Source organism: Rhinopithecus bieti, unplaced genomic scaffold, assembly GCF_001698545.2.
Source record: "Rhinopithecus bieti isolate Rb0 unplaced genomic scaffold, ASM169854v2 scaffold_12155, whole genome shotgun sequence".
NCBI classification, from domain to species: domain Eukaryota; kingdom Metazoa; phylum Chordata; class Mammalia; order Primates; family Cercopithecidae; genus Rhinopithecus; species Rhinopithecus bieti.
The window spans coordinates 3428462-3454660 of record NW_016807423.1 but is presented as its reverse complement, the minus strand read 5'-3'; the positions used below and the strand labels follow the sequence as shown (position 1 = coordinate 3454660).

The 26199-nt window shown below is 56.9% G+C and overlaps 1 protein-coding gene across 13 annotated transcripts in view; it reads left to right on the top strand.

The window, feature by feature from the left end:
• The window catches only part of PTPRF (protein tyrosine phosphatase receptor type F), a 94734-nt gene extending 69337 nt beyond the window's left edge, over nucleotides 1–25397 (top strand). For 4 of the 13 annotated variants that reach the window (XM_017881905.1, XM_017881902.1, XM_017881904.1 and 1 more), the window contains 24 exons: nucleotides 431–736; nucleotides 1403–1596; nucleotides 4772–4798; nucleotides 6116–6233; nucleotides 6311–6889; nucleotides 7601–7698; nucleotides 7881–8134; nucleotides 8220–8313; nucleotides 8934–9152; nucleotides 9515–9669; nucleotides 12064–12179; nucleotides 15431–15463; nucleotides 16255–16352; nucleotides 20013–20136; nucleotides 20305–20480; nucleotides 21203–21322; nucleotides 21629–21783; nucleotides 21865–22150; nucleotides 22258–22436; nucleotides 22672–22798; nucleotides 23032–23157; nucleotides 23404–23558; nucleotides 23663–23798; nucleotides 24481–25397. In XM_017881905.1, coding sequence (XP_017737394.1) covers nucleotides 431–736; nucleotides 1403–1596; nucleotides 4772–4798; nucleotides 6116–6233; nucleotides 6311–6889; nucleotides 7601–7698; nucleotides 7881–8134; nucleotides 8220–8313; nucleotides 8934–9152; nucleotides 9515–9669; nucleotides 12064–12179; nucleotides 15431–15463; nucleotides 16255–16352; nucleotides 20013–20136; nucleotides 20305–20480; nucleotides 21203–21322; nucleotides 21629–21783; nucleotides 21865–22150; nucleotides 22258–22436; nucleotides 22672–22798; nucleotides 23032–23157; nucleotides 23404–23558; nucleotides 23663–23798; nucleotides 24481–24549 — 3944 coding nt within the window. In that variant the 3' untranslated portion in view covers nucleotides 24550–25397. The remainder of the gene's footprint in view (nucleotides 1–430; nucleotides 737–1402; nucleotides 1597–4771; nucleotides 4799–6115; nucleotides 6234–6310; nucleotides 6890–7600; nucleotides 7699–7880; nucleotides 8135–8219; nucleotides 8314–8933; nucleotides 9153–9514; nucleotides 9670–12063; nucleotides 12180–15430; nucleotides 15464–16254; nucleotides 16353–20012; nucleotides 20137–20304; nucleotides 20481–21202; nucleotides 21323–21628; nucleotides 21784–21864; nucleotides 22151–22257; nucleotides 22437–22671; nucleotides 22799–23031; nucleotides 23158–23403; nucleotides 23559–23662; nucleotides 23799–24480) is intronic. The other 9 variants (XM_017881909.1, XM_017881906.1, XM_017881912.1 and 6 more) reach the window with 9 other exon arrangements.
• The last annotated feature ends 802 nt before the right edge of the window (nucleotides 25398–26199 follow it).

Genomic DNA, 26199 nt, shown 5'->3' with positions numbered 1-26199 from the left:
TGTATGTGTGAGTCTGTGTGACACACACTGATACTCCAAGACATTGTGTGTGTGAGACACTGAGACACCAAGTATATGCATGAGACACCCTGTGTGTGACTGTGTGAGAGGCGTGTGTGAAGCACTGAGACTGTGAGGGACACTGTGGAGAGGCACAGAGACTGTGTGTATGTGAGGCTGTGTGAGAGTCAGTGTGTGTGATACTGTGTGTGTATCACCGTGCGTGTGGGAGAGAGGGAGGCAGGTCAGAGGGAGTCAGGCGTCCTTGGCGAGAGTGGCAGCAGCCTGCCTAGAGGGACCCTGGGATGGTCATTTCAGCACCTGAGGGGTAGCCTGCCCGGGTGAGTCTCCAGTCCACTGTGACTCAGTCATTGTGCCTGTGATCCCCACCCTCCATCTGCTTGCTTCCCCCCCCATTTGTCTTCCCCAGCCCCCTCCGCCCCTCCCCAGAAGGTGATGTGTGTGAGCACGGGCTCCACCACGGTCCGGGTAAGTTGGGTCCCGCCACCTGCCGACAGCCGCAACGGCGTTATCACCCAGTACTCCGTGGCCTACGAGGCGGTGGACGGCGAGGACCGCAGGCGGCATGTGGTGGATGGCATCAGCCGCGAGCACTCCAGCTGGGACCTGGTGGGCCTGGAGAAGTGGACGGAGTATCGGGTGTGGGTGCGGGCACACACAGATGTGGGCCCCGGCCCCGAGAGCAGCCCGGTGCTGGTGCGCACCGATGAGGACGGTAGGCAGTGCCACTGGGGCGGGAGGGGAGGAGTTCTGCCTCAGACACCACCCGCCAAGCACCCCAGGGCTTTCCTTTCCCTATCACAGACCCAGGTCAATTCATCTTTCTCGTTCAGGCTTAGTGGCCCAGAGTGGGGGGATGTCACTTATGGGATAACTTAGGCCCAAATCCCAGCCTTTGGGGCTGTCTCCAAAGGAGCTGAAGTCTTCACAGGCTAAGATGGGAGATGCAGCCCTGTCTAAGATTTGAAAGGTCAAGATTGGGAAGATTGGTGCAAAAGATACTCAAAGTAGAATCAGCAAGACTCCACGTTGGCTGGACATTGGCATGATTTGAGGCCTGGGAAGAGTCAGGACAGGTTGTGCTGACTGGGGGTGGTCAAAGACCTGGTGTCCCACCTCTACCTGTTCCCCCATGTTGACCCTACCCACCAAGTGACAGGCCTGGGCCAGAGGGGTGGTCAGGGCCAGTCCTGGGCTCTTACCCGCAGCAAGCAGAGGGAGCCTTCCTTGTGCCTCACCAGGGACAGATGATCTAAGGAAACTATATTAGGGCCTTTCCTGGGGGAGTGGGGTGCTGAGGCAGGACCCTCGAGTTTGCTGTGCCCACCTGTGCCAGGGTCGATACCTCCAGGCCTGACTTCCTTCTCTACCTGACCCCCAGTGCCCAGCGGGCCTCCGCGGAAGGTGGAGGTGGAGCCACTGAACTCTACTGCTGTGCATGTCTACTGGAAGCTGCCTGTCCCCAGCAAGCAGCATGGCCAGATCCGTGGCTACCAGGTCACCTACGTGCGGCTGGAGAATGGCGAGCCCCGTGGACTCCCCATCATCCAAGACGTCATGCTAGCCGAGGCCCAGGTGCAGCATTGGGTGGTGGTGGGGTGGCAGAGTGAGCACAGACCAGCATGCACAAGCTCCCATTTGGGGCCCAGATACCCTCTTCCCCTGCTCGCCCTCAGCAGTGCTATGACTGCCTTTTGTTGGTTGTGAGACCCGAGATGCTTTGCAGCATCAGGGATTAGGCTGGGGGTTTTTTGGTGCGTGTGTGTGTGTGTGTGTATGTGTGTGTGATGGAGCTTCACTCTTGTCACCTCTGGAGTGCCTCCCGGGTTCAAGCAATTCTCCTGCCTCAGCCTCCTGAATAGCTAGGATTACAGGTGCCTGCCACCACGCCCGGCTAATTTTTGTGCTTTTAGTAGAGACAGGGTTTCACCATGTTGGCCAGGCTGGTCTCGAACTCCTGACCTCAGGTGATCCGTCTGCCTCAGTCTCCCAAAGTGCTGAGATTACAGGTGTGAGCCACCCTGCCCCACCAGGCCAGGATTTTGAGATATGCCTTCTCCCTAGACAGTGCTGGACTGGCATCCACTCCTCCCACAAAAAGGGTAAAGAGAGTGCTCCGGGGCTGTCTTACCCCACTGGCAGCTACGGGTCTGTGGCTGCTACCGAGCTCTGTGAGTAGCCAAGCACAGTGTTGCCCTGCTCCTGGCCCCACAGGGAATGGTTCAGCCCCTGATGTTCACCCTCAAGGGCTAGGCCTGTTGGCCAGCCTCACACCTTCCTCTGTGCACGTCTGTCTTCCTGGGAGGATGGTCCTGCTCTTGAGCTTGGGGTGAGCTCCCTGGGGCCTTCCTTTCCCTACCACAGGCCCTGGGTATTCTGAACACTGGTTGCTATTCAGATGAAGAACTTGGAATGCTGGGAGGTTATGAGAGTGGTATGGAATTATTCAGCAAGTAGGTGGCTACACTTGGATAAGAAGCCATGTCTGTGGAACCCTAGGAAAGGGCTGCAGTTGCTATCATGAGCCCCCTCCCAAAAGACCCTGCTGGAGAGTGACAGCACCTGGTGTGGTGCTCTTGAGGTCTCCCCGTCCAGGAGCAGGGCCTGGGAGGGACCCACACACCCATCCCTGTCCAGCCTCTTACCCCTGCCTGGGCGGAGAGCAGGGGTGCATGTATCACTCGATGCTGTACACGCTGTGCAGAGGGGTGTCACCCACACAGACAGATTGGAGGCTCACCCCTCCAGCAGGGTTCAGCCTTCTGAAGCAAAATTCTTTCTGCCCAAAGGGTGCTCTCTTCCCCCTCTTAGCCTGCCCAGTGCTAAGGCATCCGGGGTAGAGGAGGCAGGCATGTGCACCCACCTGCATTCCTGGGGCAGGCTGAGGGCTCCTTGTGGAGCCTCAGTGAACACACCTACCCAGAAACATCCCAGGAATGGGTTTCCCCCCTCCTCTGTGAGGGGCCAGTGGGGTTCCAGAGAAGCCACTTCAAGTACCCTCTTCTGGTCCCAAGAGGTTCAGAAGGGAACTGGGCCAGAGGCTCAGGGACGCTGAGGCTAAAAGCCTCAGACATCCCATAGTGGGAGGTAACCCAAGTCTGGGCTCCCGGAGGACCCTGAAGATGGAGGCCTGCCCCTGTAGCCCTCTCGGGACTGGGTCATTCTGTTCCTCACCAGTGGGAGAGCAGATGGGGCCTGGTCCCGAGCCTGGCCACAGGGCCCAGTTGTCCCTGCGCTTCTGTCAAGGGCACCACATTCTGTCCTACACCCAACAGCACCATCTGCTCAGCTCAGGGGCCCCATCAGGCCTGAAAGAACTATGTGGTGCGTGTTCCCACCCCCACCCCGGAAGTGTGGAGCCAGACCCGTCTCCCTTTATGTCTGATAGCATCTCCCTGCCTCCCTTTTTCCCCTCTCATGGCCTTCATTTCTCTCTCCTTCTTGGAGTCTCTGTTTTTTGTCTTGCTCATTCTGTTCTCTCTTCTCCTTCCTTCCCTCCTCCCCCTGCCTTTCCTCTGACTCCTTCCCTTCATCTCTGCTTGATTTCATCCTCTGCCTTTCCCTTCTTTCTTGGTCTGCCTGCAGCGCAGGACAGCGTCCATGTGAGAACCTCCACACCAAGGCTTGGTTGGGACAGCCCAGGTCTCCCCCCAGGCAAGGAGATTGGAATGGAAGTGGGCCCAGCCACACCCTATAAAGTGGCCATGCACTAGGGACCTGTCCAGAGCCTCCTCTCATATTCTGTTCCATGCTTCTTGCAAGGACTTTCCAACAGAGTGTCCCAGGACAGGAGGAACTTAGGCCACCTAGCATGGAGGCCAGTGGACAGAGGCCAGACCGGCACTGTGGGGGTGCTTGGGCTGGAGGACCCAACCCTCTGGCTTGGAGACGTCCTGGACCATCTCCCTGTGATGTTTCATGGGGCCTCGGAATGGAGACCTCACAGTCCCTCCACCTGTCCATCTAGAATATCTACGTGCACCAAAGGCCCACAACACTGCCAGCCTTGAAACATTCCTTCCTACCTTGATTCTCAGACACTCTGAGGAAGGAACAGGTATAGGTGGCTTCCCGTGCCTGTGGGCTACAGCCCAGGCTCTGAGCTTGTCACTTGCAGCCTTCATAGTCTTGCTGACTGGCTTGCCTTTGGGCTCACCCTAGCCATGTGCCCTGTTCACCCCCAGCTCTTACTGTTGTGGGATGCTTCTCATGCCTGGGGTGATTGTATAATGTATGATTACATCTGGGATGCCTTGAGGGGTGGAACGAGACACTGAGTAGTCATTCCATGGCAACAAGCACAGGCCAGGACTGTCCGAGGCAAACCAGGGCATACGGGCACCCCATTCACCCTTCAGTGTCTTCCTTCCCCTCGGCCTGAGCTGTTGAACCCACCCTCCTTGTCTGGCAGCCTCTCCCTCCCAGCAAGCCCAAAATTGTCAAAGCATCTGTAACTGCTTTGTGTTCTTAGGCCCCTCTGTCAGCAGGTCCTCTCCCTGCAGGCTGCCTGCCCTCGCAGTCTCCCTACCCTCCTCAGTCCCGCCCTGGCGCACACAGTTGGTGCTCAGTGAGGCAGGTATTCAAATCTTTGAACCGGGAGTTGTCCTGGGGTTCTACCCCCATGGGTACTTCGAGGCCCAAAAGCCCTCCCTCTGTCCTCCCTGGGCCAGGTCCCTTCCAGACCAAGGCCCCCTCCAGGTCAGAGTCCTTCACCATCCTGTCTCCCTTTCTCTCCCTCTCCCGCGGTCAGTGGCGGCCGGAGGAGTCCGAGGACTATGTAAGTAACAGGTGTGCGAACGCGGACAAGACATGGGTCAAGCTGGGCTCGTGGGACACTCCCCCTCTCCCTCCTTTCCTGCCAGCCTGCGCTGCCAAGATCCATGGGGCTCCAGCCACATCCGGAGAAAATTGGCGTTTAGACACGAGCACTGAGCTGAGCAGCGATTGGCATTTCCTCTAATCCTTACTTCTTGCCTGTCGAGCAGCAATTTGAGGCCAGTGTTCATGATCGACCAGGGCCCGGCCCCTGCTCGGGCCAGACAGGGATGGAGTTAAATCCGATTCTGATCATTAGGCCTTATTGATCCCTGAGTGAAAAATCACCTGCTTTAGGGCCCAGGCTGGGAGGGCGGTCTGGAGAGTCGGGTTCTGGCATTGGTGCATTCTGGAGCCCCAGCCCTGGGAGACCCTCCAGCTGGGGCAGGCGGGGCCCATGAGGGGGTGGTGGCAGCTGCAGGGGCCCCACTCAAGGCTAGAGCTGGAGGGATACCAGGGTTGGTGACGGCACTGTTCCCACTGCACGTTGGTCCCTGCCCTGCTTCCCACTCTTCTCTCTGTGTGGTGTGGCTTGACCTCCCATGGTGTTTCTCCGCATGTCCAGAGATGATGCCTTTGCTGCAGATGGGTATATGGGCAGGGTCTGCCAAGGTGGGAGGACATTGCCCTGGCTGCTATCTCAGGCATCACTGGGAACAAACGTGGAAACCAGTTCCCCAGGTGTGGAGGTGTTCTTATTCTCCTGGCCCCTCCCCCGCCTTTCTCAAGAGACATTGCAGGGTATAGACATTCTCAGAGTTAGTGGCCTATATGGCGGCAGCAGAGTCCTGACTGGGTCCTATAGGATAGCACCTTAACCCACCCCACCACCTTGCTGTGTGTGTGCATGCATGCACTGGTGTCCACACGCAACCTTACGCCTGCTTACACAGGAGCTGTAGGCTGTGTGTGTGTGGGTGTCAGGAGCCATGCAAGGCGCTGGGTGTGTGCGAGCCTATGCCCTGTTTACATCCTCAGTCTACGTTCACAGCACAATGGAGTGAGGGAAACAGTCTGGCCCTTTGTTCTTGTCTGAAAGCAATGATGAGCTGTCTGCCCCAGGCGGGCAGCTTCTGGGATGGGCGGGGTCCTCCCAGGCCTGCATCCTACCTACCTGCTTCCCCTCCAGCAGAAGCCACCATTGTACAGCCCCACCTTCCACAACCCCTGGCCTTGTGTGCCCAGGGGCTTCCCTCAGGCTAGGGTCCTGAGGTCCCTGACAAGGTCTGGCCTCTCCCTGCATTCTTGTGATGGGAACGGACCCCTCCTCCTCCCTCAGGAAACCACTATCAGCGGCCTGACCCCAGAGACCACCTACTCCATTACTGTCGCTGCCTATACCACCAAGGGGGATGGTGCCCGCAGCAAGCCTAAAATTGTTACTACAACGGGTGCAGGTGAGTGAAGGGTCAGGACAGACCTGAGGGTGGGGCAGCGGGAGGGCAGCGCCAGAGCCCAGCCTGTGGTCCTTCAGTCCCAGGCCGGCCCACTGTGATGGTCAGCACCACGGCCATGAACACTGCGCTGCTCCAGTGGCACCCACCCAAGGAGCTGCCTGGCGAGCTGCTGGGCTACCGGCTGCAGTACTGCCGGGCTGACGAGGCGCGGCCCAACACTATCGATTTCGGCAAGGATGACCAGCACTTCACAGTCACCGGCCTGCACAAGGGGACCACCTACATCTTCCGGCTTGCTGCCAGGAACCGGGCTGGCCTGGGTGAGGAGTTCCAGAAGGAGATCAGGACCCCCGAGGACCTACCCAGCGGCTTTCCCCAAAACCTGCGTGTGACAGGACTGACCACATCTACCACAGAACTGGCCTGGGACCCGCCAGTGCTGGCAGAGAGGAATGGACGCATCACCAGCTACACTGTGGTGTTCCGAGACATCAACAGCCAGCAGGAGCTGCAGAACATCACGACAGACACCCACTTTACCCTTTCTGGCCTCAAGCCAGACACCACTTACGACATCAAGGTCCGCGCATGGACCAGCAAAGGCTCTGGCCCACTCAGCCCCAGCATCCAGTCCCGGACCATGCCAGTGGAGCAAGGTGTGTGCTGTGGACATGGCAGCCCTTCCCAAGCATGGCTGCATCTGGGGGTCTCTGCTCTCCTTGAGCCACTGACCTCTGGCGACTGTGATCCACCAGCCTCTGGTGTGTGACCTCCAATCTCTCATGACCGTGACCACTAACCTCTAGTGAATGGGCACCACATTGTTGATGCCTGATCTCTGCTGTCTTTGACCTACTGACCTCTGCTGTGTGACCTTCTGATCTCTCATGACCTTGACCCACTGATCTCTTTTGACTGTGCCACTGTTCTTGGGTGTGCAGCCTCCTGACCTTTGTTGTGTGACACTAATCTCTTGGGGCCATGAACCCCTGACCTCTAGTGAACATGCTCCACCACGCTCTGGTGTGTGGCCACATGGCCTCATGACCGAAACCCACTGACCTCTGATCACTCTGGCCTGGTGTCCATCAGCTCAAGTTTTTACACTCGTGTTTCTGGAAATCCTGACCCTGGTTGCCGTGGCATCCCCCACCCTGTTTGGTGCTCACTGTGGAAGAGCTTGGGCTGGGAGTTCAACTGTGCCGTTTGAAGCTGGCTGGGAGTGGGGCGCTTGGTACTCTGCAGCCATCCTTCAACCCCCCGTTCCCCAGCCAGTATCTCATCCTGGCCATTCGCCTTCCACCCTTCCAGCCCATTCACCCCTCCTCATACCCAGTGGAGCTGACTCTCTCTTTATGCCTCTGCAGTGTTTGCCAAGAACTTCCGGGTGGCGGCTGCAATGAAGACATCTGTGCTGCTCAGCTGGGAGGTCCCCGACTCCTATAAGTCAGCTGTGCCCTTTAAGGTGAGTAAGGGCCACAGCCAGCAGAGCCTGGCACACACACAGGCCGCTGGGCACTGTCTTTCCAGTCCTAACCCATGTGCGTCCGGCTGTGGAGCAGGACTGGTTTTGTATCTGTGCACTGTGCCTTGCAGCCCGTGGTAGGGAACCTCACCCACAGGCATTGCCCTTCCCATCCCCCACAGATTCTGTACAACGGGCAGAGTGTGGAGGTGGACGGGCACTCGATGCGAAAGCTGATCGCAGACCTGCAGCCCAACACGGAGTACTCGTTTGTGCTGATGAACCGTGGCAGCAGCGCAGGGGGGCTGCAGCACCTGGTGTCAATCCGCACGGCCCCCGACCTCCTGCCACACAAGCCGCTGCCCGCCTCTGCCTACATAGAGGACGGCCGTTTTGCCCTCTCCATGCCCCATGTGCAGGACCCCTCACTTGTCAGGTATGCACACGAGGTGTTGGGGGAGGCAGGGCAGGGCTGGAGGTGACCGGCAGTGACAGTCATGATACCTGCCCTGCCCACCCAGGTGGTTCTATATCGTGGTGGTACCCATTGACCGTGTGGGCGGGAGCATGCTGGCGCCAAGGTGGAGCACACCCGAGGAACTGGAGCTGGACGAGGTACCTGGGGAGGGGATGGGGACACTGACAGCCCCATTGCAGTGGTCGACTGTGGCCTTCCTGCCCTGAGCACTGTCCCAGTGACTCTCAGATTCACTCCCCACATGGAAATCTCTCTCCTGGCTGCTCTGGCTGGCAGCCTGCCCCTCTCTGGAGAGAGGGACTTTGAGGAAACTGGGAATATTCACAGAACTCCCAGAGGGCTTATGAAGAATCCCTGGGGTGGGACGTCGTGGAGATGCCTGTGCAGGTCTAGAGAATGGCAAGCCCTGTAGACACTGCAGAGCCTCACTGATCTAGAAGCCATGGAGGGCTCAGTGAGCCCGAGAGCCAGGAGTCCCTGAAATTTTGAAATCCTTTAGTCCTTTCTCAGCCAGTGTGGAAATAGCCTGGTTAGGGTGGAGCAACTTACCCACAGGGCTTCTTCTCATGGGCTGGTGGGGAGGAGTGGCTTCGTGGTATCTCTTACTCTGTAGGGGCAGTGCGTTGGGCAGGTATGGACTCTTACACGGTAGGTGAGCCTTCATCTCAGCCCAGAGAGCTGACATCCCAGGCCACAGCCCCTGGGCCGGCCGGCATGCTCCAAGGCCCCGCGTGACCCCCGTGCTCTGCTCTGCCAGCTTCTGGAAGCCATCGAGCAGGGCGGAGAGGAGCAGCGGCGGCGGCGGCGGCAGGCAGAGCGTCTGAAGCCATATGTGGCTGCTCAACTGGATGTGCTCCCCAAGACCTTCACCTTGGGGGACAAGAAGAACTACTGGGGCTTCTACAACCGGCCCCTGTCTCCGGACCTGAGCTACCAATGCTTTGTGCTTGCCTCCTTGAAGGAACCCATGGACCAGGTCTGCCTGAGCTGGCTTGGCTCTCAGCACCCTGATCCCCCTGGCCTGGCCTGAGACTAGGCCAGTCTCAAACACCACAAGACCCCAGGTCTTTATCAGTCTGTGGGCTTCAAGATCCCTGGCCTGGGGCAGCACTAAAGACCCAAGACCTGTCCCAGGGATCCTGGGACGTGGCCCTGGGACCCAGAGGCCAGACCTGATATGGCTCCAGGGACCCAGTCCTGCCAGGTCCACCTTGTAGGGTCTGGGAGACCAGGCCCAGTGTAACCCAGACCCAGAGCCCTTTCTCCAGGATTGATAGGCAGAGGGTTGGGGGGGTCTCACGCTGAGCTCACTGCCTGCTGTTCTCCACCGGGCCACAGAAGCGCTATGCATCCAGCCCCTACTCGGATGAGATCGTGGTCCAGGTGACACCAGCCCAGCAGCAGGAGGAGCCGGAGATGCTGTGGGTGACGGGTCCCGTGCTGGCAGTCATCCTCATCATCCTCATTGTCATCGCCATCCTCCTGTTCAAAAGGTAAGCACTGCCCTCAGGGCTCCGGGAACGGCCACCTGCCCCTCGCCTTTCAGGCCCTCTCTGCGTGTTGTGCCTGTGGAGAATGTGCAGCCTTGCATCCTGGACCCTGGGCCTCAGGCTCAGCAGGAAGGCAGGAAGGGCAGGAGCAGTATGTGTGCCTGCCTGCATCTGTCAGGTGAGGCAGCTTCTGTGTCAGCCTGGGCGTGATGACCTAAAGCCTCAGAGGGTTGTCCCATGTGCATCCCTGGCATGTCTGTCTGTCTGTGTTTCTGTGGATAACAGTGCGTCCGTCTCCTCTTCAGTTTTGAGACACTGCCGTCTCCTGAGCTCCTACCTCGAGTCCTTTCCTTCTGCCACCATTCCTGGATGATTCCCCAGCCCCGCTCTCCCGCTTAGGCCTAGAGAGGTCAATCATGGATGCTCATTAACAGACATGACTGATGGCTTGCTGTGCCCGTGCCATCCGCAGCGGCCTCAGCCTCAGTGTATCTTTCCCACTCAGTTCTATCCGAAGTGGCAGCCACCTGCCCTAGGAGTCTCCCTTCCTATCCGTGCACCTTCCAGCCTGAAAGGGATTTCCAGAGATTTAACTTTGTCACTCTCAGTTTGAAACCTTTTGGTGGCTCCCCACATAAAGCCCAGCCTCTTTAGCCTGACAGCCAAACACCTGGCTAATCTGACCCCGCCACACTCCTGACACTGACACTGAACTCATTCAGTGCTCAGGCCCACACAGAGTGTGCCCTCTGCGGATCTCCCTCCCCCTGCCCACCTGGCAGCAGCAACCTCATCGTTCAGGACTCAAGTCCATGCTCTGCTGCCTGCAAGACCTTGCCTGGCCCCTACCCCTTCCTTGCACAGCCCCACATCTGTCCCCTGTGATGCTCCACTGCAAATGCAGCTGGTCCTGTGTGCCAAGCCTTCAGCCCCCAGCACTGGGCTGAGCCCACAGGCATGTCAGTGAGCACCTGGCACATGAAGATAACGCTACTCTGTGTGTCTGAGCACATCTCTGCACCATGGAGGAGTGCCTATATCCTGTGCCCCTACCCTGGACCCACTGCTCTGTCCTAAAGAGCCCACTCCTTCCTCCCAGGGTGGATGGACCTGTGGGCGGGTCCCTGAGGAGTGTCCCACAAACGCACTAATCCTTCCCACTTCCACCTGCATTTTGGGTCTGTCCAGAGAGGTGGACCCCCTCCCTGTGAATGTCATGTGTGCCATATAAGGGGCCTGCAGGGTCCCCATGTCATTAGAGGGCTGAGTGCTTGGTGGAAACTGTGACCATTGCTTTCTTCTGTCCTTGCTTGTCTTTCGGGACCTAGTAAACAAGAAAGGTAGGAGTTGTTCCTTCTCTCTTCACACAACTCGCCCTCTACTTCTAATCCTTGTGCACATCTTGGGCCAGCAGGGAGGGATGACGCTTTGACCGGAAGTCCCCTGGCCTATGGCTTTAAGCAGCAAACTGTCCAGTCAGCTCAGCAGGCTCCCCGGTTCAGGACTGAGTCCTCATTGGTGTGAGGAGGCAGGTTCTGTCTCACTCTTGCCAGTTCAACTCTGCAGAGGTTGCTCCTTCTTTGGGGCACACGCATAGTACAGACTTCATTGCTTTCCTTGAGCATACAGAGCTCTTCAGAACTGTCACCCGGCTCCCCGTTCTCTGAGAAGTTGCCAAAGTGCTGCAGGAGACAGTCTCGCCTATGTGCAAAGAGCACTCACTGTGCGGAGAGGCGTGTCCTGGTACACACCCGAGCACACGCACTCAAATTCTTCTTCCCCAAGCACACGCGTCTGCAGACCACAAGTAGCCTCTGGCTATTTGTTGGCAGCTGAACCCCATGGTCTGTCTCTGACCTGTCCTTGCAGATGGGAAAACTGAGGCCAGTAAGAGAGGACTCTGCCCAGCTAGGGTGACGCCTTCCCCGTCCCTCCCCTGCTGCCCTGGGCATTTACCCTGATACTCTGAGGGCCGGAAAGCTGGGGCCCTGTCCCATGTGCTGTTTGTGTATTTTATGTGTCATTTGCATGTTTATTCCTGGTGGTTCCTGCTACTCAGCTGGGTAGCCTTGGGGATAGCAGCCACTGTCCTGCAGTGACCTACCTTCTATCCAAAGGAGCTGCCCTCCCCTGCGACCCCTTCCTCCCTCCTGCACTGCCCCTCTGCTCATGCCACACTCGTGCTGTCCCTACCCCTTCCCTGCCCTGTGTTCTCTCATGTCAAGGCTGCTCTGGCCCTGGCTCCTGCACACTCAGAGATCCTGGGAAGAGGTGGGGCAGTAGGAGGACAGAGCCGTGGACATGGTGGCAGGGGGCTCCTTGGCAGCCAGCCATGCCATGTGTCACTGTCTCAGCCTGGATGTCAGGTTCTCACCAGCCTCCCTTCTGTCTCTCTAGGAAAAGGACCCACTCCCCGTCCTCTAAGGATGAGCAGTCGATCGGACTGAAGGACTCCTTGCTGGCCCACTCCTCCGACCCTGTGGAGATGCGGAGGCTCAACTACCAGACCCCAGGTAGGGCACTCCCATGGCCTGTGTGTCCCTAGCCCAGTGGCTCCGTTCTGCAGGTCTCAGGGTCTCCACTGAAGTTCCTGGGCCACATGCACTTGTTCCTGCTCCTTTTCTTCCTTTCTGCCCTTCTCCCTGTGCTCATCCATTTTGGTTGGAATGACTGAGGAACCCCCATATCCTGCAGCTGGACAGGTGCCCCAGGCCGGGACCCCCCCAGGTGCAAAAGCCACTTAGCCCCTGCCTCGTCTTCAGTCAAGGCCTCTGAATATGGGCTAAGGACCTCCCAGAGCCCACATCTCTGCCGCAGGGTGGCCAGTGTCTGGCCGGCACTCTGGCCCCTCCACATGAAAGAGGGACGTGTTAGCAGTGGGAGATGCCTCACCAGACACTCGTGAGGAGATGAAGTGCATGCACCTGAGCCTTCCTGGAGGCCGACCCCAGGTTTACCATACCACATACCTGCCCCTTCTCCTAGCCACTCTCACGGGGCTGTCCAGCTCTTCCTTCTACCTGAAGTGTCACTCCTCCCAACACCCAGCAGATGCAGCTCAGACCTCTCCTCCTTCCCACACCCCCACAGGGTTAGGTGTCTCTCCTTGGCTCCAGGAACTTCCCTCCTTCTTCCTTTTGACGCCTCTCACAGTGAGGTGGGATTGCCTCAGTGACAGTTTCTGAGCTCTGTGGTGCCAGGAACTGTGTCTTGTCATCCCCCATCCCTTGTATTCAGCACACGATGGGTTCTTGTTGAATGCCTGTGAAATGAACCCACAGACAAATGAAGGAATGAGTGAACTAATGCATACACACAGGGTTTGTGTATGTATGAGTTGGTTATTACTGCATATCAAATTACCCCAAAACTTAGTGGCTTAAAACAACAATAATTATGTATTATCTGTCATGGTTTTTGTGAGGCAGGAATTCAGACAGGGGCACAGCAGGAACAGCTTGTCTTTATTCCAGAAAGTCTGGGCCCTCAGCCGGAAGACTTGAAGGCTGGGAGCTAGAGTCATTTAAAGCAGGGGTTGGCAGACTATGGCCCATGGCCACGTACAGCCCACCACCTGTTTTTGTAAATAAATTTTTACTGGCCGGGCGCGGTGGCTCATGCCTGTAATCCCAGCACTTTGGGAGGCTGAGCCAGGTGGATCACCTGACATCAGGAGTTCGAGTCCAGCTAGTGAAACCCCATCTCTACTAAAAATACAAAAATTAGCCGGGCGTGGTGGTGCCTGTCATCCCAGCTACTCGGGAGGCTGAGGCAGGAGAATCGCTTGAACCCAGGAGGTGGAGGTTGCGTGAGCCAAGATCGCACCGTCGCACTCCAGCTGGACGACAAGAGCAAAACCCAGTCTCAAAAATAGCAAACAAACAAAATTTTACTGTAACAGCCACACCCATTTATTTATATAATACCTATCTATGGTTGCTTTCACGCTATAAAGGCACAATTAAATAGATGCAACGGATACTAGATGTCCACAAAGCCTAAACTGTTTACGCTCTGGCCTGTTGCGGATACAAGTTTGCCAACCCCTGGATTCTAAAGCCTCTTTCATCCGTGTGACGGGTGGTTGATGAGCCAGCTCTGAGCCTTGCTGTGGCTGTCAGCTGGGACACCCATATGAGGCCTCTTCAGGTGACCTGGGCTTCCTCATAACATGGTGACTGAGTTTTGTGAGCACATCTGGAGAGTGTGCCAGGCAGACCTAGCAGGCTGTTGCAAGCTAACATGATTAGATCTCTGAAGAATCAAGCACCAGGATGCTGGGACCTGGAGTGCAGAGAAGCCTCTTCGGGAATGGGATGCTGAGCCATGTGGGCATTGGTCTAGAAAAGAAGGGTGGGAGAGAGCTCCCCAGTGGAAGCATGTGCAGAAGCTTGGGCGGATTGCATGTGCATCAAATTATGAGCACCTGAGGGTTTCTGCAGCATAGCGGCTGGGGGAATACTGAGCCAAGAGAAGACTGGAGGACTAGGCAGAGGTCTAGTCAAAAGGACCTTGAATGTCCGGCTAAGGGGCTTAGACTTCCTCTTGAGGATGCCAGGGAGGTATTAAAGGTTTTCAGCAGGGGAGCCAGATGGTCAGAACCATGCTTTAGAAATGTCACTCTGGCTCCTTGAGGTGACTGGATTAGAGAGGAGAAACTGAGGCAGGGAGACCATTTAAAAGGCCACCAACAAAGTGAAAGGTGGCAGTGGGAACAGAGGGGACAGACTTGGGAGACGTGAAGGAGGTGAGAGCAGCAGAGTCTGAGCAGCAGAGTCCACGTGGGGAGAGGTGAGGGTGGCTCTGCAGTCGCTGGCTGAGTCAGCAGGGCTTAGGGGTGTCCTGGGCCAGCAGGTCTGTGGGTCTGAGGACTTCTGAGCTGACATCAGGGCTGAAGCCCTGTGGGAGGGGCCAAGGAGCATGTGGTAGTCAAAGCCTGAGAATAAATGGGCTCTCCCAGGGTGAGGGCCAGAAGGAGACCTGGACCAAAAAGGAACCCAGGGTAGGGAAGATGGTGCAGTATTAAGGAAAGATGGATGGAGAGCAGCTAGAGAGATTGAGAAGGAGCAGACACAGCGAGAGGAGAGCAGGAGCACAGTGTCCCTGATGCCAGGGTGGGAGAAGTTGTGCAAGGGACAAGAGGACTTAGTGAGATAGGGTAGTGGGAACACCCAGTGGGAGGACACCCAGTGGGAGGACCGCTGGCATTGGCTTTGGCAGATGGGGCCTTGAAGAGAGGGTGGTGGCCACGTCCTGTGGGCAGAAGTGTTTCGGGAGCAGCATGGCAGGCGGGGGATGAGAAAGTGAGAAACCCCTTTCAAAGACGCTGGGAAGATACCTGGGAAGGAGGCAATGGACAGGGCGCAGTGGGAGAGGAGAGGGTGTGGGATCTGAGAAGGAGGACTCTTTTTTCCAACATGGAACTCGTCTGAAAATCACCAAGGCCAAATTTTGGTACCAAAAGGGGCAGGGCTTGTTTGGACTTAAGCATTTAGTCATAGAGCCCCCCGAGACTGCCGAGGCCGCCAGGGCTTAGAAGTGCTCGCCTCTGGGGGTGGGACGCCCCGTCTGTATTCACTGGGAGATGCAAGGAGTCTTGACGGAACTTGTCCGCAGCCCCGCCCCTCTCCACCCTGTCCTCTTCTCCGCCAGCCCCTCACAAGCCCGTTTGGCACCTCCATTGCGTGTGACAGTGCTGTAAGCAGAAAAAGTTAACGGGCTCTCTTTTCTTGCCCCGATGTTTTTTTTGTTTTTTTCTCTGCAGGTTCCAGTGTCCCCAGTTGCCCGAATACCTCAAGTTAGTTTTCAAAGTTCCCATGTTTGGGGGATACTTTGGCTTCTGTGTCTTTTTCTACTCCTTACTTTTGTTTACCCCATCACCTCCGTCCTTCCTTGAATTCTCTCCCCTTCCCTCTCTTCTCCCCCAGTCCCGCTGCCCCCTGACCTTTTTCCTTCCCCACCCTCCCCTCTGCCCACCTTGCTTCCTCTAGGCCTGTTTTCTCTCCCACTAGCCCCATCTCTGTTCCTGCCTCTCTGGCCTCCAGTCCCAGCCTGACACCCTTCCTTATGCGTGCCTCTGTCTCCCACCTCCCTCCTGATCTCTGCTTCTCTCTCTGGGTTCCTCTGTGTTCCTCTGCCATTGTGTCTGTACTTCGTGACCACTCCATCTGCACACTTGGTGCCCGGGATGACGATGGCCGTGAGTCTCCCATGGCGACTGCCGCCAGTAGGTGCAATGGAGCCCAGCTCCCATCACGTCTGCTGCCACCGACCTGGGCATCTCACCCCTCCTGGGAGGAAGAAAGCCTCTCCTCCCTCTTGAGAGACCTGCCAGGCAGGCCCTAGTGCCCCCACTCAGCACCCTGCCACCAAGACAGGCTCCACATGCTCATGGCACAACACTGCCTTCTGTCCTCTCCCACCCTCCGCCATCCCTGTCGCCGCATGTGCTGCTGTCTCCATGCCACCAGTGCCGAGTGCTCCATGGTCACACTTGTTCACATGTGCACATACATGCGTTGGGGCTTTCTCTGCCACCCTGCTCAAGCCTCTCACTAACACTGCCTGTGTGTGCCCTACCTCCCCCAGGTATGCGAGACCATCCACCCATCCCCATCACCGACCTGGCGGACAACATCGAACGACTCAAAGCCAACGATGGCCTCAAGTTCTCCCAGGAGTATGAGGTAAGACGTTCCTGCCCCCTACCATGTGCCTGGCCCAGGCCTACCCCAAACCAACTCCTGTCCTGTCCTAGGTCCCAGCTGTGGTAGGTGAGGGAGGTGGGGTCCAGGTTTTCCAGGAGCACAGAGAAGGAGGGTCGGCAGTGGCAAGGGTCAGCCTCAGATGCTGGGTCTGGCCATAGCCTGGCCCAGCACCTTCCTGGAGTCACCCTTAGGAGATGGCTTCAAAAGGCTGTGAGTGACGCCAGGGTCTGGACACTCAGACACGTGCCCAAGTGCTCACAGGCAGACACAAGGCCACAGGCATACAGACATAGATCAGTGACAACAGCTACAGTAGCTGGCATCTATCAAGAGCCTCCTGCAGACCAGCACCGGGCTGGGCACTTGGCATACATTATCTCTTTCAGTCCCCCTCAAGTCTTCTGAAACGGGGACTGTTAGTATCCCATCTTCCAGATGAGGAAGCAGGGGCTCAGAGAGGGGAAGTGACTTGCCCGAGTCAAACAGCTGATGAGTAGTGGCACCAGGATTCAAACCCAGGCTTGCCTGCTGCCCTATGCTCTGCACATCCATGTGCTCACGTGTATTCTCAGGATGCCGCAGCTCACAGAGTGGGAGTCAGGGCCTCAAGACTGGCTGCTCAGGCTGCACAAGTCCTGCTCAGAGACCTCCACACATTCACCTTACTCTTAACTTAGGACTCTTAACTCCCAGGACTTAACTCCTGGGAGCCTGCTGGGGGCTCAGCCTTCAAGAGTCTGAGGATTTCCCACCCACAGATGGTGTTGGGGTGACTCTGAGCATCCCCAGGCTGCCCATCTAGGAAGAGGATTTGCTAGAGAAGGGGGCGATTTAAAGAAGAGACTCCTGGCCAGGTGCAGTGGCTCACGCCTCTTTGGGAGGCCGAGGCAGGTGGATCACCTGAGGTCGGGAGTTTGAGACCAGCCTGGCCACCATGGCAAAACCCTGTCTCTACTATAAATACAAAGATTAGCCAAGTGTGGTGGTGCATGCCTTAGTCCTGGCTACTTGGGAGGCTGAGACAGGAGAGTCGTTTGAACCCAGGAGGCGGAGGTTGCATTGAGCCAAGATCATGGCACTGCACTCCAGCCTGGGCGACAGAGTGAGACTCCCTCTCAAAAAAATATAAAATAAAAAACTAAGAGACCCCTAACCAAAAAAAAAAAAAACAGAGAGAGAGAGAGAGAGACCTCCCCCTCTTCCACCTCCTCGAAGAAGCAGCCTGTGCTTGTCTTTCTGCCTTGTCCATGGCTGTTTCCTCGGCACCTGGCACTGACCTCAGTGGATGGTTGGTGGATAGGCAGTTGGGGGGTTGGCTCAGCCTAACCTGTGAGTTTGTGCCCCTTCTGATGTCCACCCTTGGCTGGGGTTCAAAGATTGCCCCTCCAAGGGCTGTGGGCCAGGTTTCTGAAGAGGAAGCTGGGCTTGGCAGGCAGATGGATGAATATGTCTGCGGCACGGCAAGCCTCTGCCTATGGGCCCCCCCCGGGGCCCTGCTCCACACAAGGCTGGGCTTTGGGTCTCGGAGCCTGTAAGGTGGGCTCCCTGCCTCCCATGGCCTCCACCCACACTCATCTGTACCATGTCCCACACCTGCCCTTCCTTCCAGCGCAGCCCTGCTTCCCCATGTGGACTCATGGGGCCTCTGCTCACAGTGGTCCCCTTCCAGCTTCTATCTGCTTCCCTCCTCTGATCAGAGCTTTCCTTACAAGACCCTCCTCCTCCAGGAAGCCTTCTCAGGCTCCCCAAGGCTGCTGTGGGCTCTCCCTTAGCCAGGACCCCATAGCTCTGTTGTCTTTTTTTTTTTTCTTTTTGAGACGGAGTCTGGCTCTGTCGCCCAGGCTGGAGTGTAGTGACGCAATCTCGGCCTCCTGAGTTCACGCCATTCTCCTGTCTCAGCCTCCCGAGTAGCTGGGACTACAGGCGCCCACCACCATGCCCGGCTAATTCTTTGTATTTTTAGTAGAGGTGGGGTTTCACCGTGTTAGCCAGGATGGTCTGGATCTCCTGACCTCGTGATCCGCCCGCCTCAGCCTCCCAAAGTGCTGGGATTACAGGCATGAGCCACCACGCCAGGCCTGCTGTGTTGTCTTCCGTTCAGTCAGTCATTGATCACACATTTTCCATGTGCCAGTCCCCGTGCTGGGGGTATGGAGACACATGCCCTCAGGGAACCCAGTCATGGGGAGCATGGCACGTGCAGACAGATAATCAGCATTGAATATGTGACTCTGACAGCATGACCTCATGTTGAATAGGACCGACAGGCGTGCAAAAGGTGGGCTGACAGCACCAGAGCAGCCCCGGGGTGGGGTGTGCTCCAGGGTCTCACGGAAGCAGTGACGCAGTCCTGTGGAGAGTAATGAGGCTGGGAACAACATATGGAGGACATTGCGTGCTATGCTGAAAACTTCAGATCGTATCCATCTGGAAAATGTGAAGATAATAATGGAACCTATCTCATAAGAGAATTTGAGGAGGGAATACATGCAAAGTGCTCACAGCGGTGCCAGGCACACCACGGGTCCTCACTAATGCTTCGCTATTATCATTATTGCTCTCTGAGGTGATGAAGAGCCACAGAAGGCCTTTAAGCAGGAAACTGATATTCACATCTGCATTTTGGAAGGATTATTCTGGCTGTGGGGCTGAGTGGGTCAGAGTGGGGCAAGAGGAAAGAGGCAGGAAGAGGCTGAGCCTCAGTTGGGGTGGCCTGGCCCAGGGCAGTGGCAGCAGGTTGGAGAGAGCTGAGGGGGTGGGGGAGCACCAGAACCTGGTGACAGGCGGGGTGGGGCGCGGAGGAATTTTGAGGTTGACTTGTAGGTTCTGGCCTGGCACTGAGGGGTGAGGGTGCCTTTCGCTAAGGTGGAGTCCCAGCAGCAGCACCAGGTTTGGAGGGGAAGCTGATGAACTCAGCTTTGAAAGGACTGAGGTTGAAGGACTTCCTGGTGGAGGAGTCAAAGAGGCTGCTGGGTACTGTGGGGAGAGCTCTGTGCTGCTGCAGGGGTTATGGGCAGCTCTAGCATATGGTGTAAGAATCAGGTGAGCAAATGAGGTCACCCAGGAAAGGTTGTAGAAAGAGAAGAGGGCCTGGAAGGAACCCTGGAGGAGCTCTGTCCTCCTGCCCATGGGAAGGGCAGGGGAGAGAGAGGAAACAGAAGGAGCAGCCAGAAAGGAAGAGAGCGGAGCAGGGAGGGTTCCTGGACTACCTGAGAGGGGTCACCATCCCTTCCATCTGTCCTGGCTCATTTCATTAGTGAATGTAGGCCTTGGGGAGGGACTCTGGGTATTCAGAGTCCTCAGCAGTGTCGGGACTGCCTGAGAGGGGGCCACCACCTGTCCTAGCTCATTTCATTAGCTGAATGCAGGGCTTCCCCTGCCCCAACCCAGCTCAGACCACTCTACCAGACAAGGGGATTTGGTACCATGGTCAGAGGAGTCCCTAGCCCATCACTTTTCTGATAAGTCATGTGGCAACCTGTGAGCTCCATGGCTGGCACCACGAGATAGAGGGCCTGGCTGTGGCCTGTGGAGTGAAGGCAGGATGTGAGCATCACCGGGAAGGCTGGGTCCCCTGCAGGAGAAGCAGGTCAACCTCGGCTCTTACCCTGCCCCACCTGCTTTCTCCACTGTCTACAGTCCATCGACCCTGGACAGCAGTTCACTTGGGAGAATTCAAACCTGGAGGTGAACAAGCCCAAGAACCGCTATGCAAATGTCATCGCCTACGACCACTCTCGAGTCATCCTTACCTCTATCGATGGTGAGTCAAGGGGGTGCCCCTCCCGTCCCCTTGCTCTCCTCCCTTGCTAGCTAGGGCAACATGTCATTCTACAGAGGATGTTCATGAGTCTCAGGGGTGTACTGCGGCATGGTGGGCTGTGCTGGGGACCCTGCAGTAATGCCTTCCCACCTTCTTTCTTATCCGCAGGTGTCCCCGGGAGTGACTACATCAATGCCAACTACATCGATGGCTACCGCAAGCAGAATGCCTACATCGCCACACAGGGCCCCCTGCCCGAGACCATGGGCGATTTCTGGAGAATGGTGTGGGAACAGCGCACAGCCACTGTGGTCATGATGACACGGCTGGAGGAGAAGTCCCGGGTGAGGCTGCAGGGCCCTGCCAGGAGGTGGATGGGAAATGCCGAACCACAAGGTGATACAGGGCACCTTCTTCTGTGCCGCGTTCTTCTGTGGAGGAAGTCGCTCAAAGGATCCCCAGATGCTATTATGTTTCTGGGGGTATTATGCTCCGCAGATACTGGGGTGTTTCTGGGATAGAGCCTGTTCCCCAGATGCTCGTGGGTTCCTTAAGATGCTAGTATGTTTCACCAAATGCTGCCATTTTCTGAGAATGTTAATGTGTTCCCCAGTTGCTGGCACGCTCCCGGGGTGTTCACATGTTCCCCAGATGTTGGAGTGTTCCTGGGGTATTAACACATCTCCTAAGTTAATTAGTGGAAAGAGCTGCTGTTATCTGTTTTTGGACTGCAAAGCATTGACTGGAACGTAAAATTTACAGAGCTTGAAAATGGCACATAAACGTTATGGGTAAATTTGGCAGAAAATGTGCCTGGTGCGATCTGGCCTTGAATAAATAATTTTCAATTATGGCCCTTATTCCACTAGCTAGGGCAGGGTGGTGACATAGCTTGAGGACCTGATGTGACTTGTGGAGGACAGGGGGCAATGGATCTGAGAGCTCAGGGCTAGGGAGCCTTTGTAGCCAGAAAGGCTACAGCCAGGGAGTAGACCAGCCTCCACCCTGCTTCTGCCCATCTGAGCCTGTGGGCTTCCTTCAGCCTGCCCTGCTCATCCCCCTGCAGGTAAAATGTGATCAGTACTGGCCCGCCCGTGGCACCGAAACCTATGGCCTTATTCAGGTGACCCTGTTGGACACAGTGGAGCTGGCCACATATACTGTGCGCACCTTCGCACTCCACAAGGTATGGCCCTTCCCCAGTGCTTCTCTCTTACCCAGACACGATGAGGACAGTAGCCTGGTGTGGATGTGGTGTGCTGGGTTGGGGGAGAACCGGAGCCTGGGTGTTGGAGGGTCAGAGGCTCAGGTGTGTGAGTGTGGTGTGATGATCCATGTTACAGGAACAGTGCTAAGAGCTCCTTCAGGCTACTCTCTGTGGCTTCTGAGCCCCATCAGGGAGTGGCGGGTCTGGCCTCAGCGTCAGGTCATTCTGTCCTGAGTCTGGCAGGCAGGCTCCTAGTTGCCAGTATGTCCCCACTTTGTCCCCCAGAGTGGCTCCAGTGAGAAGCGTGAGCTGCGTCAGTTCCAGTTCATGGCCTGGCCAGACCATGGAGTTCCTGAGTACCCAACTCCCATCCTGGCCTTCCTGCGACGGGTCAAGGCCTGCAACCCCCTAGACGCAGGGCCCATGGTGGTGCACTGCAGGTGAGAGGGTACAGTGCCACCCAGAGGGGTGGGGTGGGAGGTGGGGGCACCTGTGCCTCAAACTGAGCCTGTGTCCTGCAGTGCGGGCGTGGGCCGCACCGGCTGCTTCATCGTGATTGATGCCATGCTGGAGCGGATGAAGCACGAGAAGACGGTGGACATCTATGGCCATGTGACCTGCATGCGATCACAGAGGAACTATATGGTACAGACGGAGGACCAGTATGTGTTCATCCACGAGGCACTGCTGGAGGCTGCCACGTGCGGCCACACAGAGGTGCCTGCCCGAAACCTCTATGCCCACATCCAGAAGCTGGGCCAAGTGCCTCCAGGGGAGAGTGTGACCGCCATGGAGCTTGAGTTCAAGGTGGGGCTCGCGGCGGGCCTGCTTGGCTCCAGGGCCTAGACTGAGACATGCGGATGACCCCCACCCCCACAGGAAGCCTGGCCTGACCAACCCCTCTCTCTCAATAGTTGTTGGCCAGCTCCAAGGCCCACACGTCCCGCTTCATCAGCGCCAACCTGCCCTGCAACAAGTTCAAGAACCGGCTGGTGAACATCATGCCCTATGAATTGACGCGTGTGTGTCTGCAGCCCATCCGTGGCGTGGAGGGCTCTGACTACATCAATGCCAGCTTCCTGGATGGTTATAGGTCAGCGTGCTTGTCACTGCCCCACCATGACCTACAGGGGGCTAGGCCTGTGCCTGGCTGGTGGGGGTGGGCAGCAGAGTAGGGCCAGCCTAGAAGACCAGAGAGGGCTGGGTAGAACAATGAGGACTTCCTGGAGGAGGGGTGATCAGAGCAGGCCCCAAGGGGCTAGGCAGCCTAAGGGGAGACTCTGGGGGCAGCAGCACCTCCAGCATGTCCAGTCTTATGTCCACCCCAGACAGCAGAAGGCCTACATAGCTACACAGGGGCCTTTGGCAGAGAGCACCGAGGACTTCTGGCGCATGCTGTGGGAGCACAATTCCACCATCATCGTCATGCTGACCAAGCTTCGGGAGATGGGAAGGGTGAGCCCACCGTTTACCCCAGGGCCCCTGTCATACCTGGGAGAACACCAGCCACCCTTGGGGGAGCTGCCACCTATGTTACTGTCTCCTTTCACACCCCAGCTGCTGCGTCAGCATAGCCTCAGGCCCCCGTTATTACCACCTGAGGCATTTGTCCCAGAATCCTGTGAAGCCTGGCACCCCTCCCCCATTCCTTCTCACCTGATCACGGAGGCCCGGCCGTCTGTCCACAGGAAAAATGCCACCAGTACTGGCCAGCAGAGCGCTCTGCTCGCTACCAGTACTTTGTTGTTGACCCAATGGCTGAGTACAACATGCCCCAGTATATCCTGCGTGAGTTCAAGGTCACGGATGCCCGGGTGAGTGAGTACGCTGAGTGTCCGTAACGCTGCCTGTCCACATGTGGGGCGGGTGGCTGCCGTAGCTCAAGCTTCAGGAATCTGAGGCGGGGGTGGGGTATTAGGGTGTGAGCACATCTCCCCCAGTGGCCTCAGGTGCAGTGGCACAGATGCATGCCTGTGTCATGGTACTACCCTGGTCTGGTCCAGAGGGCTGGACAGTCTAAGGCAAAAATCCTAATCATGTCCCCCACCCACCTTTCCCAGGATGGGCAGTCAAGGACAATCCGGCAGTTCCAGTTCACAGACTGGCCAGAGCAGGGTGTGCCCAAGACAGGCGAGGGCTTCATTGACTTCATCGGGCAGGTGCACAAGACCAAGGAGCAGTTTGGACAGGATGGGCCTATCACGGTGCACTGCAGGTGGGACTGGCCCCGTGGAGGGCTGGGGCGGGTGGGCCTGAAGGCCTGGCAGACCTGCTGCGTGAGGCAAGCAGGACTTCTGACCCACCTGTGTTTCTGAGCAGTGCTGGCGTGGGCCGCACCGGCGTGTTCATCACTCTGAGCATTGTCCTGGAGCGCATGCGCTACGAGGGCGTGGTCGACATGTTTCAGACCGTGAAGACCCTGCGTACGCAGCGTCCTGCCATGGTGCAGACAGAGGTAAAGCAGACCAGCCTGCAGGGCCAGGGCCTTGGCAGCAGCCCTGCTGGGAACCCTAGGCTTCAGCTGCAGTTTGTGCACACAGGCATGTGCGATCATGCTGCCAACCTTTTACATGGCCTGCAATAGGCATGGTGGTGTGTGCTTATGGTCCTACCTACTTGGGAGGTCAAGGTGGGAGGATCACTTGAGGTCAGAAGTTCGAGGCTGCAGTGAGCTGTGGTTATGCCACGGCACTCCAGCCTGGGTGACAGAGCAAGACCCTGTTGCTGAAAACAAAACAAAAATGCTGCAACATTGCCTTTGCTGCTGGGGGGCTCAGGGATGAGTAAGATGTGTTCTTTCATTCAGTAGCTCTCTGCTAGCCCCAGTGGTGTGCCTGGCTCTGGGCAGGGTTGCACATAGCAGTCCTTACGGGGTGCCCAGTCAGGAGCAGAGAAACATGATGGGGATGGCAGATGGAAGGCAGGTAGATGTGGGGGCCTGGGAGAGTGACAGGAGAGAGATGAGCCTTCAGAGGCTCTTTCAGGCTCCCCCGCACACTGCCTGACGTAGCTGCCAGGGCCCAGCACCTGTTCTTGGCCAGCAGAGGCTGACTCCATGGCTGCAGTGTTGAGTGTCAGCTGTGTGGTGGGGGTGCCCACTGGCGCGACCCACACTGACCAAGCCCCTGTCCTGGCAGGACCAGTACCAGTTGTGCTACCGTGCGGCCCTGGAGTACCTCGGCAGCTTTGACCACTATGCAACGTAACTACCGCTCCCCTCTCCTCCGCCACCCCCGCCGTGGGGCTCCGGAGGGGACCCAGCTCCTCTGAGCCATACCGACCATCGTCCAGCCCTCCTACGCAGATGCTGTCACTGGCAGAGCGCAGCCCACGGGGATCACAGCGTTTCAGGAACGTTGCCACACCAATCAGAGAGCCTAGAACATCCCTGGGCAAGTGGGTGGCCCAGCAGGCAGGCACTGTGGCCCTTCTGTCCACCAGGCCCACCTGGAGCCCGCTGCAAGCTCTCTGTTGCGCTGCTGCGTTTCTCATGCTTCTTCTCATGGGGTGGGGTTGGGGCAAAGCCTCCTTTTTAATACATTAAGTGGGGTAGACTGAGGGATTCTAGCCTCTTCCCTCTGATTTTTCCTTTTGCGAATCCATATCTGCAAAGTGGGGCACTGTAGGGGTTGGGGTTTATTTTGTTTATTTTGAGTTCACTTCGGATCCTTATTTTGTATGACTTCTGCTGAAGGACAGAACATTGCCTTCCCCATGCAGAGCTGGGGCTGCCAGCCTGAGCGGAGGCTCGGCCGTGGGCTGGGAGGTGGCGCTGATCCGGCTGCTCCTCCAGCCCTTCAGACGAGATCCTGTTTCAGCTAAATGCAGGGAAACTCAATTTTTTTTTAAGTTTTGTTTTCCCTTAAAAGCCTTTTTTTAGGCCACATCGACAGTGGTGGGCGGGGAGAAGATAGGGAACACTCATCCCTGGTCGTCTGTCCCAGTGTGTGTTTAACATTCACAGCCCAGAACCACAGACGTGTCTGGGAGAGCCTGGCAAGGCATTCCTCATCACCATCGTGTTTGCAAAGGTTAAAACAAAACAAAAAACCACNCCTTCCCCATGCAGAGCTGGGGCTGCCAGCCTGAGCGGAGGCTCGGCCGTGGGCTGGGAGGTGGCGCTGATCCGGCTGCTCCTCCAGCCCTTCAGACGAGATCCTGTTTCAGCTAAATGCAGGGAAACTCAATTTTTTTTTAAGTTTTGTTTTCCCTTAAAAGCCTTTTTTTAGGCCACATCGACAGTGGTGGGCGGGGAGAAGATAGGGAACACTCATCCCTGGTCGTCTGTCCCAGTGTGTGTTTAACATTCACAGCCCAGAACCACAGACGTGTCTGGGAGAGCCTGGCAAGGCATTCCTCATCACCATCGTGTTTGCAAAGGTTAAAACAAAAACAAAAAACCACAAAAAAAAAAAACAAAAAAAAAAACAAAAAACCCAAGAAAAAAAGAGAATCAGCCCTTGGCTTCTGCTTCAAACCCTCAAGAGGGGAAGCAACTCCATGTGCCTGGGGTTCCCAAGGGAGCTGCTGGCTGACCTGGGCCCGCAGAGCCTGGCTTTGGTCCCCAGCATTGCAGTATGGCGTGGTGTTTGTAGGCTGTGGGGTCTGGCTGTGTGGCCAAGGTGAATAGCACAGGTCAGGGTGTGTGCCACACCCCATGTACCTCAGGGCCAAGCGGGGGGCGTGGCTGGCCTTTCAGGTCCAGGCCAGTGAGCCTGGTAGCACATGTCTGTCCTCAAGAGCAGGGGCCAGATGATTTTCCTCCCTGGTTTGCAGCTGTTTTCAAAGCCCCCGCGTATCGCTCTTTTCCACTCCAAGATGCCCTCCTAAACCAATGTGGCAAGACTACTGGACTT